Source organism: Bos indicus, chromosome 7 (assembly GCF_029378745.1).
Source record: "Bos indicus isolate NIAB-ARS_2022 breed Sahiwal x Tharparkar chromosome 7, NIAB-ARS_B.indTharparkar_mat_pri_1.0, whole genome shotgun sequence".
NCBI classification, from domain to species: domain Eukaryota; kingdom Metazoa; phylum Chordata; class Mammalia; order Artiodactyla; family Bovidae; genus Bos; species Bos indicus.
Window position 1 is genome coordinate 12,660,440 of NC_091766.1, and position 20,670 is coordinate 12,681,109.

A 20,670-nucleotide genomic window follows, 5' to 3' on the forward strand; every position below is an offset into this window, starting at 1 on the left:
CTGAGTTCTATGAGCTGCTCTTGCAAACAGAACCCAAGGAGGGGCCTGTGAGAACTTCTGATTTGTAGCCATGTCAGACAGAAGTTGTGAGTAATCTGGGGACCTACTCCTTGTGATTGGCATCTGAAATTGTGTGTGGGAGGCAGTGCTGACAGTTTTGCGAGACTTAGCTCTTAACCTGTAGAATCTGATGCTGTCCCAGGGCAGATAGTGTTAGGATTGAGTTAAGTTGTAGGACACCCCACTGGTGTCACAGAGAATTACTTATTGTGGGGGTAAAACCTTCACATATTTGGTGATTGGAAGTATCAGGACTGAAGAGTTCTGGGTAAAAGTAAAGGAGATGCCTAGGTAGGAAGAACTGGGTTTTCTCCACTCAGGAAGAAGATATCAGCAGTCAAACATTAAAAAATGGAGTTAGAGACCTCTGATCAGCAGATAAGGAGCTTAAAAGGTTACAGTCCCATCCTCAACAAACAGACTTTTTATAAAAAGCAAAGAAACTTAAAAATCAATGACTCTTCTTAAATCTATCAAAGGACTGAGGTCACAGGGTGAAGTACTGTCTCCAAAATTGGAAAGAGACTGAAAAATAGCCATTTTGAAATATGCCTACAATATTCTGCACTTTTTAATAAGTCTTGTCCTCAAAAGAATGTATTTCAACTTAGAGAATGAATTTATAGTTCTTGGGAAAAACAGGGAGAAGGGAGTTTAGAATGGATATATACACACTTCTATATTTAAAATGGATAACCAACAAGGACCTGCTGTATAGCACAAGGAACTCTGCTCAGTGTTATGTGGCAGCCTGGATCGGAGGGGAGTTTGAGTGATAATGGATACATGTACATGTATGGGTGAGTCCCTTTGCTGTTCACCTAAAACTATCACAACATTGTTAATCAGTTATATCCCCCCCCCCAAAAAAAAATCTATTTCATTAGAGGCTAACCAACTGGGATCCTACCAGTGCCAGAGGGCAGTGCTATGGTGAGAGGCAAAGAGTCAACTGGACTCCCCACTAGTCTTTCTGCGGACCTCTCAGCAAACACATGGTATGTTTTCCAAAACAACTCCAATTCTCCAACACCAAACACATGGTATGTTTTCCAAAACAACTCCAATTCTCCAACACCAACTGGGTGTCCTGCAGTGCAATTCAAGTCTGACACAAACTAACCAGAATTAACATCAGATTCCACAGTTTATGGGCTGAATCCTATGACAGTACCCACTGTCAGATGCCAGCTGCAAAGTGGGCAGGGGCTGGGCTAAACACATTTCTGCCTGACCCACCACAAATTTAGAGGTTCCCTGGACAACACCTCATCTTTGTTAATTGTCTAGAGCAGCTATCAGAATGAAGACAAGCACTGCTTATTATTACCAGTTTATTTGATTTTTTAAAACTTTTTATTTTGTATTGGGGTTATTGTTCAGTCACTAAATCGTGTCTGACCCTTTTGTGACCCCATGGACTGCAGCCTGCCAGGCTAGAATACTGGAGTGGGCTGCCATTTCCTTCTCCAGGGGATCTTCCTGACCTAGGGATCAGACCTGTGTCTCCTGCATTGGCAGGCGGGCTCTCAGTGGAGCCACCTGGGAAGCCCCTCTATTGGGGTATTTACGTTTGAGTGTGTGTGTGTGCTCCATCATTTCTGACTCTTTTATCAGGAACAGCCACGTGGAAAGGGTGCCCAGGGCAAAGTGGTGGGGGTGGGGGTGGCAGGGAGCTTCCATGTTATCTCCACACATGACAGCTTCCTGGCTCACTGATGGGTTCACCAAGTCAGATCTCTCTGAATCCCGAGCTTTAGGGGTTTCCATAGAGTTTTCTTATGTCGACCGCTGGAGAAGGACTCAATCTTCAGCACCTCCTTCCTCTCTTGAGGCTGGGAACTGGGCTGAAAGTTCTTCCTGGTCACTGGTGACCAAACCCCTACCCTGAAGCCATCAAGGGGCCTAGAAACAGTTGCCTTATTACAACATAAGATGCTCTTATTATCAATAGAGGAGGTATGGTTAGATAGCCTCACTGACTCAATGTATATGGATTTGAGCAAACTCCCATAGGTAGCGGAGGACTGGAGCCTGGTGTGTTACAGTCCATGGGGTCACAAAGAGTCAGAAACGACTTAGCGACTAAAAACAACATCACCGGTATCACTCAGAGTCCAAGGGCCTTGGGAAATCTTTGCTAAGGACTGTGGACAAAGACCAAACATTTTTCTTATCACACCAGAGAAGGGCAGAGCCCATGGTCACAGGCTCATTAAAATACTCAGACCAGATCATGGGATGATAAAACTTTCCTCTTAGCCACAACAAACCACTACATCAGAAGACATATGTTTAATCACGGTAGGGAACTCAGAAACAATGGTATGTTCCAGAACTTATTTAGAAGTCTCTAAAGGGCTGTGGCACCCCACTCCAGTACTCTTGCTTGGAAAATGCCATGGACGGAGGAGCCTGGTAGGCTGCAATCCATGGGGTAGCTAAGAGTCGGACACAACTGAGTGATTTCATGTTCACTTTTCACTTTCATGCTTTGGAGAAGGAAATGGCAACCGACTCCAGTATTCTTGCCTGGAGAATCCCAGGGATGGGGGAGCCTGGTGGGCTGCCATCTATGGGGTCACACAGAGTCGGACATGACTGAAGTGACTTAGCATAGCATAGCAAAGGGCTGCAATGCAGGAGACCTGGGTTAAATCCCTTGGTTGGGAAGATCCCCTGGAGGAGGGCATGGCAACCCACTCCAGTATTCTTGCCTGGAGAATCCCATGGACAGAGGAGCCTGGTGGGCTACAGTCATGGGGTTGCAAAGAGTCAGACCCAACTGAGTGACTAACACAGTACCCCCAAGGTAGACAGGGGAGACAAAAACAAGGACAACTGAGGATATTTTACCTCTGACAGTGACAACAAATAGTCAACAGAACTTAAGTTTAGGCAAATAAACATCAAACCTGACATTAAAGGCCTATTTACCTCAGTTCCTTTTCACAGTACAACCTGTCCAGTATTGGCCAAAAAAATTCAAAGGCACAAGAAAAGATTAAAAAAACACATCTTCAGGAGATAGTTTAGACGTCTCTTTATAGGAAAATGCCCTCAGCAGGATGTCCCTTTCCTTGTCATTTCAGCAAAGCTATAATGGAACTAACTTTTAAACGAGGCACCTACATGCCCTACTCATCTCCCGCCCAAGCACATCTTTCCAATATTTAATCACACAAAACCTTGACTAGTTTGTCAGTTCTTTCTGTAAATCAAAGAAGCAGGTCAAGAGGGAGGAGATGTATGTATACTTATAGCTGATTCATGTTGCTTAGCAGAAACCAACACAACATTGTAAAGCAATTATCCTCCAATTAAAAATCAAATTTTTAAAAAGTAGAAATGAATAAATAGAATAAGAAGTTAACAGATGACCATATTTCATCCATAGATTCCCTTTCAGGAACCTCACAAACAAACTGTGTGGCCAAATTGTGTGATTTACGTCTAGAGGAAGAACACAAGTCAATGAGACAGCATGTAGTGGTGAAAAGGGACAACTCTGATCCTCAGCTGTTGCAAGGAAAAGCCAACTCTGACTCTATGATGGAAATGGTTTCTTGGACTTGCTTTTCCTTGCTGTTGTTACTATAATCATACATAATGGCCTGCTTCAAAGGACCCTGACACTTTGTATGCATGGATTAGTCACTCAGTCATGGCTGATGCTTTGTGACCCAGTGGACTGTAGCCCACCAGAATCCTCTGTCCATGAGATTCTCCAGGCAAGAATATTGGAGTTGACTGCTATTTCCTCCTCCGGGGGATCTTCCAGACACAGAGACTGAACCCAGGTCTCCCACATTGTAGGAGGATTCTCTACCAACTGAGCTACCAGGAAGTCCGACTGTTAAACTATAGTGCTTATGTGTAGCTAACAGGTATATAATCTCACTCTGCCCACCTGTGAATGGCTGCAACAAAAAGAAAAAATTAACACACCCCTTCCAAAGGCTGGACCTTCCTGGAGATGTTTTGCAAGACTTGTTCAGTCGCTCAGTTGTGTCCGACTCTTTGCAACCCCATGGACTGCAGCATGCCAGGGTTCTCTGTCTTTCACCATCTCTCAGAGCTTGCTCACACTCATGTCTATTGAGACAGTGATGCCATCCAACCATCTCATCCTCTGTCATGCCCTTCTCCTTCTGTTCTCAACCCTTCCCAGCATCAGGGTCTTTTCCAATGAGTTAGCTCTTCGCATCAGGTGGCCAAAGTATTGGAGATTCTGCTTCAGCATCAGTCCTTCTGATGAACACTCAGGACTGATCTCCTTTAGGATGGACAGGTTGGTTCTCCTTGCAGTCCGAGGGACTCTCAAGAGTCTTCTCCAACACCACAGTTCAAAAGCATCAATTCTGCAGCACTTGGCTTTCTTTATGGTCCAACTCACATCCATACATGACTACTGGAAAAACCATAGCTTTGACTATACAGACCTTTGTCGGTAAAGTAATGTCTCTGTTTTTTAATATGCTGTCTAGGTTGGTCATAGCTTTTCTTCCAAGAAACAAGTGTCTTTTAATTTCATGGCTGCAGTTACCATCTGCAGTGATTTTGGACCCCCCCCCCCCCCCCACATAAAGTCTGTCACTGTTTCCATTGTGTCCCCATCTATTTTCCATGAAGTGCTGGGACTGAATGCATGATCTCAGTTTTTTGAATGTTGAGTTTTAGGCCAATTTTTTCACCCTCCTCTTTCACGTTCATCCAGAAGCTCTTTAGTTCTTCTTTGCTTTCTGCCATAAGGGTGGTGTTATCTGCATATCTGAGGTTATTGATATTTCTCCTGGCAATCTTGATTCCAGCTTGTGCTTTATCCAGTCCAGTATTTCCCGTGATGTACTCTGTATATAAGTTGAATACAGTCTTGACATACTCCTTTCCCAATTTGGAACCAGTCCATTGTTCCATGTCTGGTTCTATCTGTTGTTTTTTGACCTGCATACAGGTTTCTCAGGAGGCAGGTCAGGTGGTCTGGTAGTCCCATTTCTTGAACAATTTTCCACAGTTTATTGTGATCCACACAGTCGAAGGCTTTGGCATAGTCAATAAAGCAGAAATAGATGTTTTTCTGGAACTCTCTTGCTTTTTCGATGATCCAGCAGATGTTGGCAATTTGATCTCTGGTTCCTCTGCCTTTTCTAAAACCAGCTTGCACATCTGGAAGTTCACAGTTCACATATTGCTGAAGCCTGGCTTGGAGAATTTTGAGCATTACTTTACTAGCGTGTGAGATGAGTGCAATTGTGCGGTGATTTGAGCATTCTTTGGCATTACTTTTCTTTGGGATTGGAATGAAAACTGACCTTTTCCAGTCCTGTGGCCACTGCTGAGTTTTCCAGATTTGCTGGCATATTGAGTGCAGCACTTTCACAGCTGCAGGGAACATCAACAAAAGACACTGGCTTCCCTCGTAGCTCAGTCGGTAAAGAATCTGCCTGCAATTCAGGAGACCCCAGTTCGATTCCTGGGTTGGGAAGATCCGTTGGAGAAGGAAATGGCAACCCATTCAAATATTCTTGCCTGGAGAATCCCATGGACAGAGGAGCCTGGCAGGCTACAGTCCATGAGGTCACAAGAAAAGACATAATATGCGCATCATGAAAATCCCATAAGGAGAAGAGAGGGAGAATAGTAGAAAGCTTATTTAAAGAAATAACAATTGGGACTTCCTTGGTGGTCCAGTACTTAAGAACTCTGACCTCCCCACACAAGGGCCCTGGTTCGATTGCTTGTCAGGTAACTAGATCCTGCATGCTGAAACTAAAGAGCTTACATGCTAATTAAAGATCCCACCAACCACAACTGGGACCTAGCACAGCCAAAAGAAAAAGTATTACAAATCTTTTTTTAAAAGATGAAAAGCATTATATGATCACCTCAATAGATGCAGAAACAGAATTTGACAAAATTTAACATCCTTTCATGATAAAAACTCAATAAATTAGGCACAGAATGAATACACTTCAACATGATAAAAGTCGCACATGACAAGCCTACAAGTAACATTGAACTGAATGGTGAAAAGTGACCTCTTCCAAAACTATGGTACCTAGAAAGGGACTGGAGGAGGGGAGGGAGCCCTTTCCTACAGGAAGGCTGAGCCAGAGGCTCAGGTTTGGCTTCATTGTATTTCAAGAGGGTCTTATTATCAGGGGCTTCCCTGGAGGCTTAGTGGTGAAGAATCTGCCTGCTAATGCAGGGGACATGGGTTTGATCCCAGGTCCTAGAAGATCCCATGTGCCACGGAGCAGCTAAGTCCATGCTCCTCAATACTGAGCCTGCGCTTTAGAGCCTGTGCTCTGCAACAAGAGAAGCCACCACAATGAGAAGCCCATGCATCATAAGAGAGAGTAGCCCCTGCTCGCTGCAACTAGAGAAAAGCCTGCCCGGCAACAAAGACCCAGCACAGCCCCAAATAAACAAACTTCATTAAGAAAAAAAAAAGAATATGTTGCCTTCCAAACATCAAAACAACCTAGGAGTTGCTGTGGGTGCAGAGAGGGACCATTGTTATTTTTTTCATAGTCAGGGAGGAAGGAGCCCCTTGTTTATTTACCACATCATTTTCAGGAATTTAACCAAGGGGTCAGGGCCTTACTTATGGATGGGCTAATGACCCATGCACTTTCCATGAGCAACTTTTTTCAGTATCTGCAATGTCCTGAATGTCAAATGAACGTCCTCAGAGGAGAATGTCATCAATGTCATGTCATACCTGTGCTCTTGGAGCCAAGAGGATGCAGCTCACATCCTGCCTGCAGAGCCCGTGTGCAGTGGCAACGGTGCTGAGGTTCCCAAAGCTAACCCGGTCAAGGTGTGTCACGTCCCTTCAGAGGTGAGGGCCAAGGGCAGCAAAGCAGCTGTTGAAATAGGCACCAAACACAACAAATTTATCCGAATCTGTGAGAGCAGGGTGCCTGCCAGCTGTTGACGGGATGGAGTTGGTAATTTCCACAATGCTGGGGACTGAGTACAGAGGTTCATTTGGTGTGACCACAACCTCAAGTGTTCGGTAATCCACTATCAGGGGTCATTCAGTCTTTTTAGATTTAAGAACAGGCCAAACTCAGCTGTGAAAAGGAGAAGTACAGGGAGCAATCACCTCTTTGCTAAATAATTTTTGTGGGGACTTCCCTGGCGGCCCAGTGGTTAAGAATCTGCATTTCCACTTCAGGGGGCACAGGTTCGATCCCTGGGCGAGGAACTAACATCCTGTGTGCTATGTGGTGTGGCCAAAAAAAATTTTTTTTTATAATGGTCTTCCATCCTTCAAGGCCCTGTTTAATTTTCATTGGCCCATATAATGTAATTTAGGCTTCCTCGATGGCGCAGCGGGGAAAGAATCTCCCTGCAATGTAGGAATAAAGGAGACTCAGGTTTGATCCCTGGGCTGGGAAGATCCCTTGCAAAAAGAAATGGCAACCCACTCCAGTATTCTTGCCTGAAAAATCCCGTGGACAGAGGAGCCTCGCAGGCTACAGTCCATGGGGTCACAAAGAGTCGGATACAACTGAGCATGAGCACAATAATGCAATTTACCTAGGGGGGTAGACTGTGGGGTCCTACTTTGTCAAGCCAATTTGCAATTAGCAAAAAGTATTTAATTTTAATTTTGACTCACTGGTCCAGAGCTTTCCTGTCTGACCATGGGAGAATTTGGGCAAGAGAAGAGTTGGCTGACAATCATTAAAGATATGCCTATTCAGTAATTCCTCTAAGATTATGGGGAGTTCCTTGCTTAAGTTTGTTGTTGTTTAGTTGCTCAGTTGTGTCTCTTTTTTGACCCCATGGACTGTAGCCTGCCTGCTCCTCTGTCCATGGAATTTTCCAGGCAAGAATACTAGAGTGGCTTGCCATTTCCTTCTCCAGGGATCTTCCCAACAGGGACCAAACCCGCAATCTCCTGCACTGGCAGGCGGATTCTTTACCACTGAGCCACCAAGGAAAGCCCTGCTTAAGTTTACTGGGATTCTAATATAATTGGAAACCCAGCACTGATTATTTGCATGAAGGTTTGTGAATCAACGCAACACAGCAGATGACCAAATTAATTCAGAAACTCTGCTGTAGGGGCCCAGAAACCAAAAAGTACCCCTTTATCATCTGGGTTGTTTAAAGTCTTTTAGTGTATTTTAGACTTCCAGTTAGGTCCAATTGTGGACCCTTGTTTCTATATTTTTCCTTTGTTTCCTCTCTCCTGTCCATCCCTGTGTTGTTTTTTTAGTCACTGAACATATTCCAGGGGAGATAGTGACCTCTCCACTGTGGTATTTATAAGATTTTCCCTACTGAGGGCCTCACGTATGTGCCAGCAGGAATAGGGGTCTCATTCATGACAACTGTTGCTGTGTGGTTTAAAGTAAGTTTAAACTAACTTGAGGTTTAAAGTCAGTCTGAACTAACCCCTTGGCTGTGCTACATGTTGCCCCTGTACCTCTGAGGATCAGGAGCTTTGCTGCAGTAGAGGCGGGGGCAGAGAAACTTAAGAGGAACTTTAGGGTGCAAGTGAGCCCTCTGTGTTAGGGGAGTACGGTTTTAGCCTGCCAACTACTGTCTGCTGCCTTTCCCCTCTCTTCTCTCTCTCTCTCTCTCTCAAATTTTTGGCCACACTGGTGCTAGTGGTAAAGAACCCCCCTGCCAATGCAGGAGATGGGGTTCAATTCCTGGATTGGGAAGATCCCCTGGAGGAGGGCATGGCAACCCACTCCAGAATTCTTGCCTGGAGAATCCCATGGACAGGGGAGCCTGGTGGGCTACAATCCACAGTGTCCCAAAGAGTTGGACATGACTGAAGCAACGTAGCATGTACAGCATGTGGGATCTTAGTTCCCCAACCAGGGGTTGATCCTGCACCCGATGCAGTGGAAGCTGGGAGTCTTAACCACTGGACCACTTGGGAAGTCCCTCTCTCTTTTCAAATGACTGTTCTTTCAGGAGCAACACTCCTTGAAACCACCTCCTGCACAGCATAGAGTCCCTCTCTCCCACCCCCCCACTGGGGTATATCAGGGCCAGCCAACCCTGCCTCTGTCACAGCTTCACTCTAACACACAGATAGATCCCGGCAAAGATATCGACCCAGGACTAATTCGATGAGAGCCCAATTCCATACTTTGTTGTTTAGTCGCTAAGTCATGTCCGACTCTTTTGCAACTGCCATTTCCATGGGATTTCCCAGGCAAGGATACTGGACTTGGTTGCCATTTCCTTCTTCAGGGGAGCTTCCCAATCCAGGATCAAACCCAAGTCTCCTGCATGGGCAGGTGGGTTCTGGCAGCCACCAGGGAAGCCCAATGCGATACTACTGCTCCCCAAAGCCAAGGAATTGAAACTGCCACTCTCATCTGCTGAACCTAAGACTGAGGCCTGGTGGGGTCAACAACGGAACACAGGGCAGCACAGCAGCCAGCACAAGCTCACCAGCACCGAGCAGCCCTCAGCACCAGCCGCCAACAAACGCAGAGCAGGTGAGCAAGTCAGAGCAAGAGAAGACAGACCTCCAGGGGTGCATCATGCCTGGCCATGCTGCTCACGGTGCCAACTGTCATCGTCACCTACAGTGGTCTGGTTCCCACGTTGAGACTGATGCTGGTGTGTCATGCAAACACACACACTCAAGGAGGAAAAAGTCTATGACTGGGACTTCCCTGCTGGTCCAGTGGTTAAGACCCTGTGCTCCCAATGCAGGGGGCACAGGTTCGATCCGTGGTCAGGGAACTAAGATCCTGCATGCCACACGGTGAGGCCAAAAAAAAAAAAACACCACATGTAAAGAAAGCCGGATTTTCCTGATGGTCCAGTGGTTAAGAATCCTCCTGCCAATGCAGGGGACACGGGTTCCATCCCTGATTTGGAAAGATTCCATATGCCACAGGAACACAGCTACTGAGCCCATGACCCCTAGAGCCTGGGCTCTGCAACAAGAGAAGCCACCGCAATGAGAAGCCTGTGCACAGCAACTAGAGAGTAGCCCCCACTTGCTACAACTAGAGAAAGCCTGCATGCAGCAATGAAGACCCAGTGTAGCTGAAAATAAATAAAATTTTAAAAGCCTATAACCCACATAATTGAGGTCTTAGGGGGTAGGTAGGGCTGGCCTTTCAAGTAGCGCTGAAATGGCTTCAGCAAGCAAGGAAAGGGGGCCTGGCCTGGGTTTTGATCATGGCTAGGGGGTGTTAGAGAAAAAATCATTCAATGACAGAAACAGGATAAAGTGGATTTCATCCAGAACCGTTGGGACCGGTATGGAGACTGATGGGCTGAGATTTCACAGCAGATGGGAAATGAGACTGTGCTCAGCTCTGAACACAGCATATCGAAGTGGGAAATCATGGCCAGAGAGCAAGGTTCGGGGTCAGTGGATAGAAACTTACTTGAAGGAAAAACAGGGCTTAGTGGGTCTGGATACACTGACCTCACAGGATTCTTACTGAAGTTAGGTCAGGGTGAGCACACATCACCTGAGGGGTGGCGGTGGGGCACAGGAACCCAATTGGACACAGAAAATGATCAGATATGAGGAATTGGGGAGCTCTGGGTTAACTGACTTATTAGTGGGGTTTCTGGACTTGCTAAGGAACTACTTATTAGCTAAAACTGGATTTCGCAAGGAACTACACAGATAGGCCCAGGGTAAGGTTCAGGGTCAGAATATTCTTTGGTCAAGCAAAGAATCTTGGGGTGGGGCCAGGACAAGGGTTTTGCATACAGACAGGGGCTTGTGTGGCTGAAGCATGAAGCTAATGCCAGAGGACTACAGACTTTGTCATCAGCTTGTCCAGGGGTGGACACAGCAGGAAGAGAGAGGGGTAAGGCGTAAGCTGTCAGCAAACCTCAAAGAAATGTGGAGTCTGAAGAGACACAGAGAACAGACCTGTGTTTGCCAAGAGGGAGGGGCTGTGGGGGAGAGAGGGATTGGGAGTCTGGGATTAGCAGATGCAAACTATTATACATAGCAGTGGTTCCCAACCTTTTTGGCATGAGACTGATTTTGTGGGAGACAATTTTTCCATGCACTGGGGTGGTGGTCAGGGGATGGTTTTGGGATGACTCAAACCCATTACACTTATTGGACACTTTTCTATTATTACTACATCAGCTTCACCTCAGATCATCAGGCCCAGAGGTTGGGGACCCCTGATATATAGAATGGCTAAACAATAAAGTTCTACTATATTAACACAGGGAAATATATTCAATATCCTGGGATAAACCATAGTGAAAATGAATATATATATATATATATATATACACACATATACACACATATAACTGAGTCACTTCGCTATACAGCAGAAATTAACAACATTGTAAATCAACTATATTTCAAGAAAATTTTAAAAATATGGAGTCTGACCACTCCTTACAAGGACAAAATGGGTATGAAAAATATGCATTCACAATGCCTTGTTTTTATGTGAGGAAATACTAACAGGAAGCTCAAGAAATGATCAGAACTGTGTATCTGCAGTGGCTGGAGTAACAGAGATGGACAGGGCCAGGACAGGTGGGCAGTTACTTTGCTTAAGTTAGGCTTTGTATCTTGCAGGTTTATTGAAAATAAGCAGAGAAAAAGATATATACCATGTTTTACTATTTCATAACCTGTCTTTAATTTTTGTATCAAACCAGTCAATCCTAAAGGAAATCAACCCTGAATATTCATTGGAAGGAGTGTTGCTGAAGCTGAACTTCCGATACTTTGGCCACCTGATGCAAAGAGCTGACTCACTGGAAAAGACCCTGATGCTGGGAAAGACTGAGGGCAAAAGGAGAAGAGGGCAGCAGAGGATGAGATGGTGAGAGAGCCTCACTGACTCAATAGACATGAGCAAACTCCGGGAGATGGTGAAGGAGAGGGAAGCCTGGTGTGCTACAGTACATGGGGTCAGAAAAAGTCAGACACAACTTAGGGACTAAACAACAACAATACGTGGGAAACCACAGCCGCTCCTTTAAACACTAATGGCTACAAAAGGATAAACCATACAGAATGAAAATTGCCACATCCTTGCTAACTAGAAGGTTAAGGTACATCCCAGTTTGCACCTTCTCTGTATCTCACATCAAGGAGGGGGAGAAGTATTTTCAGGAATAAATACAACATTACAATGCAACAAGGGTTTGGGTTTAGTTCTTTAAACACAGTAGAATTTTCAAAGATTGGTGTAAGCTTTTATTTAAAATTTATTTTTAAGTGAAAGACAATTGCTTTACTATATTGTATTGGTTTCTGCCATACAGCAACATGAATCAACCCTAGGTATATAAATGTCCTCTCCTTCTTTAACGTCTCTCCCTGACGTAAGCTTTGATTAGCTGTCCTCACATCAGTGAAGATAGAAATTCCATTGCTTTAGCTTTTTTTTTTCCTTTGGCTACACTGCATGGCTTGTAGGATCTTAGTTCCCTGAGCAGGGACTGAACTCCCGCCTGGGCAGTGAAATCTCCTAACCACTGGACTACCAGGGAATCCCCTGCTATAGCCTTTTAAATTTTAATATATTCTAAGTATTAGTCACTCAGTCGAGTCCAACTCTTTGTGACCCCATAGACTGTAGCCCGCCAGGCTCCTCTGTCCATGGAGTTCTCCAGCCAAGAATACTGGAGTGGGTTGCCATTTCCTTCTCTAGGGGATCTTCCCAACCCAGGGATTGAACCCAGGTCTCCTGCATTGCAGGCAGACTCTTTACTGACTGAGCCATCAGGAAATCCTGCAATATACTCTAAAGATGTGCACACTGACATAAAAGAAAACGCATACCTGAAAATGTAAGCACATTCATCTCACATCTTGAGCTTCTCTTCCCTAAAAGGAACAAAGATTCTATTTAGTTCCACAATTGTCTTGCCTTATGACATCATCTCTGATTTTTTAAAGCCCCAGAAACTAAAAATGTTATTTCCCACACAGGGAATTAATTACAAAGTGTTAAAGGAAGTTAGAGCCAAAGGACTGCACTGTTTAATGGATAGAAGAATCCAAAGGAAAAAACCCACAAACTTTGGAATCAGCACAGATAAGCAGCCTGAGTCCTACAGGACAGACAGAGCCACACTCAGAAAATTTAATACATGCCAGGCTCTCCTGGCGGAGAAGGCAATGGCAACCCATTCCAGTACTCTTGCCTGGCAAATTCCATGGACGGAGGAGCCTGGTAGGCTGCAGTCCATGGGGTCGCTAAGCGTCGGACATGACTGAGGCGACTTAGCAGCAGCAGCAGGCTCTCCTGGGGGGCTTCCCACGTGGCACTGGTGGTAAAGAAGCTGCCTGCCAGTGCAGGCGACATTAGAGACTCAGGTTCAATCCCTGGGTCCGGAAGATCTCCTGAAGGAGGGCATGGCAATCCACTCCAGTATTCTTGCCTAGAGCATGGACAGAGGAGCGTGGCGGGCTACAGGCCACAGAGTTGCAAAGAGTCAGACACAATTGAAACGACTGAGCAAGCATGCACGCAGGTTCTCCTGATTAAGACAGAACTGCTTGACCGGGTCAGTCCCTGGTGAAGGAGGGTGGGGGCACTGGAGCAGCCACAGGAATGAACCCTGGGAGCGCCACATGCCCTACTCTCCTTAGGGAATAAAGGGACCACTCCCTTTCTCAGGCATCTGTTCCCCCCAGTGAGAAAACTCAGCAGAATTCAATTTAAGGTGCTGACTCAAATGAACTCCCAAATTTGTGACCCCTAACCCAGGACATGGGGCTTCCCAGGTGGCTCAGGGTGCCTGCTAATGCAGGAAGATGTGGGAGACTCGGGTTCGATCCCTGGGTTGGGAAGATCGCCTGGAGGACAAAATGGCAACCCACTCCAGTATTCTTGCCAGGAGAATCCCATGGACAGAGGAGCCTGGCGGGCTACAGTCCATGGGGTTGCAAAGAGTCAGACATGACTGAGTTACTGAGCACGCATGCAGGAACCCAACCCAGGACTCAGAACTCCTGTCACAAACTTTCTCAATGTAGACAAATTACACTCTGAGCACAGCTACGCTGTGAATGCAAAACTCCAACCTATGACTCGAAACAGCTCTGGGGGGACCATGTTAACAACTTCAAAAGGGAGTCACCACATCCTCTGTCCCCACAAACCCCTTGCACCATGTGCACTTGTATCCCCAGCTTTCCAGGGCTCTGTTGTTTCTCTCAGCTTAAGGGCTCCTTCCATTGTGGGTGTGAGCTGTGATTCCAGCAAAATCACACAAACCTGGTGTTTATGTAGAAAGGAGGGAAGAAAATTATATTCTTCTAAGTCAACAAGAAACCCATAAGTATCTACTACTCTCGGAAAATGTGAATTATTATTTCCACGGCAAGAAATTGTTTTATAAACATGTAATTGGGGAAAGGATAAATTAGGAGTTTGGGATTAAATATACACACTTCTATATATAAAACAGATAATCAACAAGGGCCTACTGTAGAACATAGGGAACTATACTCAATTTTGATTACCCATAATGGAAAAAGATCTAAAAAATAATATATATACATGCGTATATACATATACGCATGTATATATATATCAGAATCACTTTGCTGTATACCTGAAATACATTGTAAATCAACTATATTTCAATAATCTTATTTGTTTAATTTCTCTAGAACATTTTATTTTACCTTATTTTTATTAATTTTTATTGGAGTATAACTGCTTTGCAATATTGGGTTAGTTTCTACTGTACAGCAAGGTGAATCAGTTATACAAATACACATATCCTTTTTTAGATTTCCTTCCCATTTAGGGTACCACAGAGTACTGAGGAGAGTTCCCTATGCCATACAGCAGACTCTTATCAGTTATTTTATACATAGTAGTGTAAAGATGTCAACCCCAATCTCCCAATTCATCCCTCGACTCATTTCAATAAAAAATTGTACTTGAACACCTCAAGCCTAAGCCCTGGAATTGCACTGGAACCCCCTCAAAAAACCCCAAAACTGATAAAAAAAAAAAACCCAAAACAAAAACAGACTTCAGAAAATTACTACACCTGTTCCGGGAGGAAGAAAAAGAGAAACAAGAATTTTTAATACAACCAATGTAACAGAAGAACATTTTTTTTTCCCCTGAAGTTCACCTATTCCTTGCCTCTCTGGAAATATTTTATACTATCTTTCAATCTCCACTGGTTACATAAATTTTAATTTTTTTTAATAACTGAGGCTCACATAAATGAATAAATCTTTCCAGGGTGACAGACCAGGGGAGGGGTAGTGCTGACAGGTAAGAATACCCAGGAACACTTCCAAAGGGGAAAATACACCGAAAAGATTTCCCATAGGATGTTTGCACCCAGGAGAGATCCTGGGAAGTGAAGCACAAGGATTTCATACAACGTGGTTCCAGGTGGTTATCCTCAGCTTTCCTCTCATGGAAAATATACACAGCAAATATAAATGTTTAAAAGAGAGCCACCCGCAACTCTGCAGAGAAAGAATAGACAATTAAAATATGATGTCTGTTTGAAACACACCACGAAGGACAAATAGTTGATAAAGATGCTGTGAACTGAAGAGAGAGAGTTGGCTTTAGGAATGTGAGAGGGATCTCGGAAATTTAGGGATTTACTGCCAGTCGTAGGAAGAGTTAATCTGGGGAGATAGAGTTCAGGATTTGAAACCCTGCTCTCCAAACTTGGAAAACTCAGGAGAAAACGGGTCCCCCTTGGGTAGAAAGAAGGGACTGGAGAATCCCATACACCAAAACTCCTCCCACGCACAAGCCACGGAGAACAGATCACGATGGTCCCCTGATGACCCTCCCCGGGGTCACCACACATTCTGGAGGAGACGTGGGGCTTTGCAGGCAAAGCTGCCCAGAAAGGCTCCGGGCTTAAAGTTACCGCCTGCAGGGACCGGACTGGAAGCCCGAGGTCCCGGCTGCCGGCCCCATCCCCACTTTGGGAGCCGGAGTGGAAGGAGGTTGAGAGGCGCCCCCAGGTGGACTCGAGGCAACAAACCCTGGAGTGGACCGCACAGGGAGGCGGTCCCGCCGAGGCCGACTGTCTCTCATCATCCCTGTCCCGCCTCCCTGTACCGAGACACCTGGCCCAGCACACTCACCACTTCACGCCTTCCGGGGTTCTCCGGCGTTATTCCTTAGGCTCACGCGGCCTCTGCAGCTCATAGCGGTAATGAAGCTGCAGCGAACTAACCTGAGCTGCTTCAACACGGCGACACTCCACGCAGAGCGTGCCGGGAGAGGCCGACCACACGGTTTGCGGGACGTGGCCCCACCCACCTTCCCCTTCTGCGGTCCTGATTGGACAGTTCGCAAGCAACGCCCCCTTTATCCTGAGTAATAATGGATCCAGAGGCCACGTGCCTGAGCAGAATCAGCTTCTGCCGGTGGGTAGAAACCTACCCCTCTCCAGGGACTTTTGTTTTTAAACCACTCTTGTTACTTGTCCTAGAGGGACAGTGGCAACTTCCTCAGATACTTCAGAACAGGTGTGCACACAGGTGTGCACAATGAATTCCAGAGTCAGATCCCAGAAGAGCCGACGTTCTTGTCCAAAGCAAGAGCAGGCCAACTGGAAAAACAGGGTCTGAGGGTCCTCCATCGGGAAAATAGTTCGCACAGACTGCGGAGCTACTGATGATAACTATGACACTCGATTTCAAACACACTGAAAAATATCCTCACCATGTGTAATAAACCTTCTGGCTCCATTTTTATCTTTGTTGACAGCGTCAAGGCGTACACACATCCCTTTCCCCCTCTCCATACATGTGGTATTTTAGCTAAAGAATCCCATGGCCTCCCAAGCACTTGTCTGGTGGGAAGTTTGAACCCTGCAGCCCTAGCCTGGGAATATGGACTCTTGTCCCATCAACCAGAAGTTGTGCGATGTGTTCAATAATACTCTCAAGTATACATGTTACGTGAGAAGGAAATTTTAGTTTCGTAGTATGTGCCTAGAGATTTTGAAATGTAAACGGCTATGATATCCCAAAGGCATTTCTGTTACTATTGTCACCAATATAACAAGAAACAATAAAAAGTTTTGGAAATGAACCATACACTTGAAAACTTTTGATATTCTTAACATACTGGTTCAAAACTTCTAATGAATTTATCTGAATAGTTTTATGAGGTAAAATACACACACATTTCCTGCAAGACTCCGATGCTGGGAAAGATTGAGAACAAAAGGATAAGAGGGTGACAGAGGATGAGATGGATGGCATCACCGACTCAAAGGATGTGAGTTTGAGCAAACTCTGGGACATAGTGAAGGACAGGGAAGCCATGCATCCTGGAATCCATGGGGTCACAAAGAATCAGACACCACTGAGGGACTAAATAACAATAACCACTAAAAGGATGTTGCCTACAAATATAATATATACATAAGGGCCCATCTTTGGGAACTCTGCCTTCACCTGTGAAGTGAAAGTGAAAGTGAAGTCGCTCAGTTGTGTCGGACTCCTAGCGATCCCATGGACTGCAGCACCCCAGGCCCCTCGGTCCATGGGATTTTCCAGGCAAGAGTACTGGAGTGGTTTGCCATTGCCTTCACCTGTAAGGAGCATTAAACTAAAATACCTTTGTTTAGCTACAGAAAACATCCTGATCAGAACAAGTTAATCACTAAAGGGATGTTGCCTATAAAGCTTAAATTATACGTAATGGCTCATCTCTGGGAACCCTGGGTTGTGTAATGAGTGTTAAGCTAAAATATCTATTTAGTTTACAGAAAACATTCTGATCAGGGTCACCTGTGAATGGCTGCAGGAAGGAAGAAATTAACACATCCCCTTCAGAGTCTGATCAGAACCAGGAAATGTTTGACTCCAACCCTTTCAAAAATTCAAAAGCAGGTTGAATTCTAAGTAAGAGAAGATAGTTCTTTGGGACACTAATCTGCCATCTTCTCAGTCATCTGGCTTTCTGAATAAAGTTGCTATTCCTTGCTCCAACAACTTGTCTCTTGATTTCTTGGCCTGTCATGCAGCAAGCAGTATAAGCTTGCATTTGACAACAATGACTTTTCTCCGCTTCTTGGGAGCACTTCCAGCATCACTAGTGGCACTTCCTATGGATCCTGTGGTATTAAGCAAGGTTTACAGGGTATTGCACTGAGCACAATGAAAAAGACTCAAGGACCACCAGAGAACACTATACTGCCATACGAAATTTACTGGAGAGACATAAACTGCTCAAGTGCTGATTAGCATCACATGATATTTTATGGATACTCGCACCTCTTGAGCTCACCACAAGAACAACAGGAAGTGGCTACAAAGTTATTACAGTAAGACTTCCCTGGTGGTCCAGTGGTTAAGTGTCTGCCTGACAATGCAGGCGTCATGTATTCGATCCTTGGTCCCACAACTACTGAAGCCTGTGCTCTAGAGCCTGTGTTCTGCAACAAGAGAAGCTACCACAAAGAGAAACCTGTGCACTGCAACTAGAGAGTAGCCTCTGCTCACCACAACTAGAGAAAGTTGGCAGGCACCAACGAAGACCCAGCACAGCCAAAAAAAATTTATTACAACACTAGAGTATATACTATAGTTAATTTTATGTAGTTATGATTTGATACTACATGCTTACACTTCTCTCAACTGTGAATGGTGCCATATATGGTCCACATGTATATGAGATTTGATAAATTTTAACTTTTTATAACAGATATATGTATATTTCATGGAAGCAAATGACAAAATAGACTAGTATCTACTTTTAATACATTCACAACATAGCTAGCTTTTCCTAAATTTTTTCAGTATTAATGGGCTACAAGGTTTATCTGCAAGTTTTTTTTTCAAATTGTTGTAAATCTCCAAAGTTTTTTCCAGTATATTCTTTGGAAAAAATCTGCATACAAGTCGACATGTGCAGTTCAAACCCATGTTGTTTGAGGGTGAATTATACTTTCTATAAGTCTACTGAGAGGATCATGCCATTTTTGCTTTCTACTGTATTAATACATTTTATTTGGAGAAGGCAATGGCACCCCACTCCAGTACTGTTGCCCGGAAAAATCCCATGGATGGAGGAGGCTGGTAGGCTGCAGTCCATGGGGTCACTAAGAGTTGGACACGACTGAGTGACTTCACTTTCACTTTCCACTTTCATGCATTGGAGAAGGAAATGGCAACCCACTCAAGTGTTCTTGCCTGGAGAATCCCATGGACGGAGAAGCCTGGTAGGCTGCAGTCCATGGGGTCGCACAGAGTCAGACACGACTGAAGCGACTTAGCAGCAGCAGCAGCAGCAGCAGCATCGAGGCAGCATCCCTGAAGGGCTTCTTAGGTGGCTCAGTGGTAGAGAATCTGCCTGCCAATACAGGAGACACAGGTTTGATCCCTGGGTTGGGAAAGCCCCCTGGAGGAGGACATGGCAACCCACTCCAGTATTCTTGCCTGAAGAATTTCGTGGACAGAGGAGCCTGGTGGGCAGCAGCACCCCTGAAGTAAATCCAACTTAATCGTGTGTGGTTAAAGATGCTGGACTGTATTTTTCAGTATTGTTGATTTTTGGGTGGTATCCATTTTCACATGGAAAATTGCTTTCTTGATTTTTTTTGGCAATATCTTTGTCTGGTTTTAGAATCAGAGTAATACTGGTCCTATAGAATGAGTCTGAAGTGCTGTGTTGATTCTACCTGGGGGGAGGGTTTCTGAAAAATCATTAAAACTTTGAATGTTTTGGGGAAGAAACGCTGGACTGGAAGAAACACAAGCTGGAATCAAGATTTACGGGAGAAATATCAATAACCTCAGATATGTAGATGACACCACCCTTATGGCAGAAAGTGAAGAGGAACTAAAAAGCCTCTTGATGAAGTGGAAAGTGAAAAAGTTGGCTTAAAGCTCAACATTCAGAAAACTAAGATCATGGCATCTGGTCCCATCACTTCATGGGAAATAGATGGGGAAACAGTGGAAACAGTGTCAGACTTTATTTTGGGGGGCTCCAAAATCACTACAGATGGTGACTGCAGCCATGAAATTAAAAGATGCTTACTCCTTGGAAGGAAAGTTATGACCAACCTAGATAGCATATTCAAAAGCAGAGACATTACTTTGCCAACAAAGGTTCGTCTAGTCAAGGCTATGGTTTTTCCTGTGGTCATGTACGGATGTGAGAGTTGGACTGTGAAGAAGGCTGAGCACCGAAGAATTGATGCTTTTGAACTGTGGTGTTGGAGAAGACTCTTGAGAGTCCCTTGGACTGCAAGGACATTCAACCAGTCCATTCTGAAGGAGATCAGCTCTGGGATTTCTTTGGAAGGAATGATGCTAAAGCTGAAACTCCAGTACTTTGGCCACCTCATGTGAAGAGTTGACTCATTGGAAAAGACTCTGATGCTGGGAGGGATTGGGGGCAAGAGGAGAAGGGGACGACACAGGATGAGATGGCTGGATGGCATCACTGACTCGATAGACATGAGTCTGGGTGAACTCCGAGAGTTGGTGATGGACAGGGAGGCGTGGCGTGCTGCGATTCATGGGGTCGCAAAGAGTTGGACATGACTGAGCGACTGATCTGATCTGATCTGATGGTGAAGCCACTTAGGTCTGGGTTTTCCTTTTGAGTAGTTTTTTTGTTAGTAATTCAATCACGTCACTTGTTACAATTAGAAAATCCT

At 44.9% G+C, this 20,670-nt stretch overlaps 1 protein-coding gene across 8 annotated transcripts in view; it reads right to left on the minus strand.

Moving 5' to 3' along the window:
• Positions 1 to 20,670, minus strand: part of LOC109561551 (zinc finger protein 791-like) — a 71,753-nt gene that overhangs the window by 24,453 nt on the left and 26,630 nt on the right. The window contains exons 1-3 of one of the 8 annotated variants that reach the window (XM_070792741.1): positions 16,133 to 17,363; positions 12,833 to 12,877; positions 6,785 to 6,929 (exon numbers count right to left, since the gene is read on the minus strand). The exons of 1 other annotated variant lie outside the window; for it this stretch is intronic. Coding sequence is in view for 2 of the 7 variants with exons in the window: in XM_070792740.1 (XP_070648841.1) it covers positions 12,833 to 12,850 (18 nt within the window). In the remaining 5 variants the exon portion in view is untranslated. Of the gene's footprint in view, positions 1 to 6,784; positions 6,930 to 12,832; positions 12,878 to 16,132; positions 17,364 to 20,670 lie in introns of those variants that run through there. 6 more of the 8 variants (XM_070792742.1, XM_070792743.1, XM_070792740.1 and 3 more) reach the window with 6 other exon arrangements.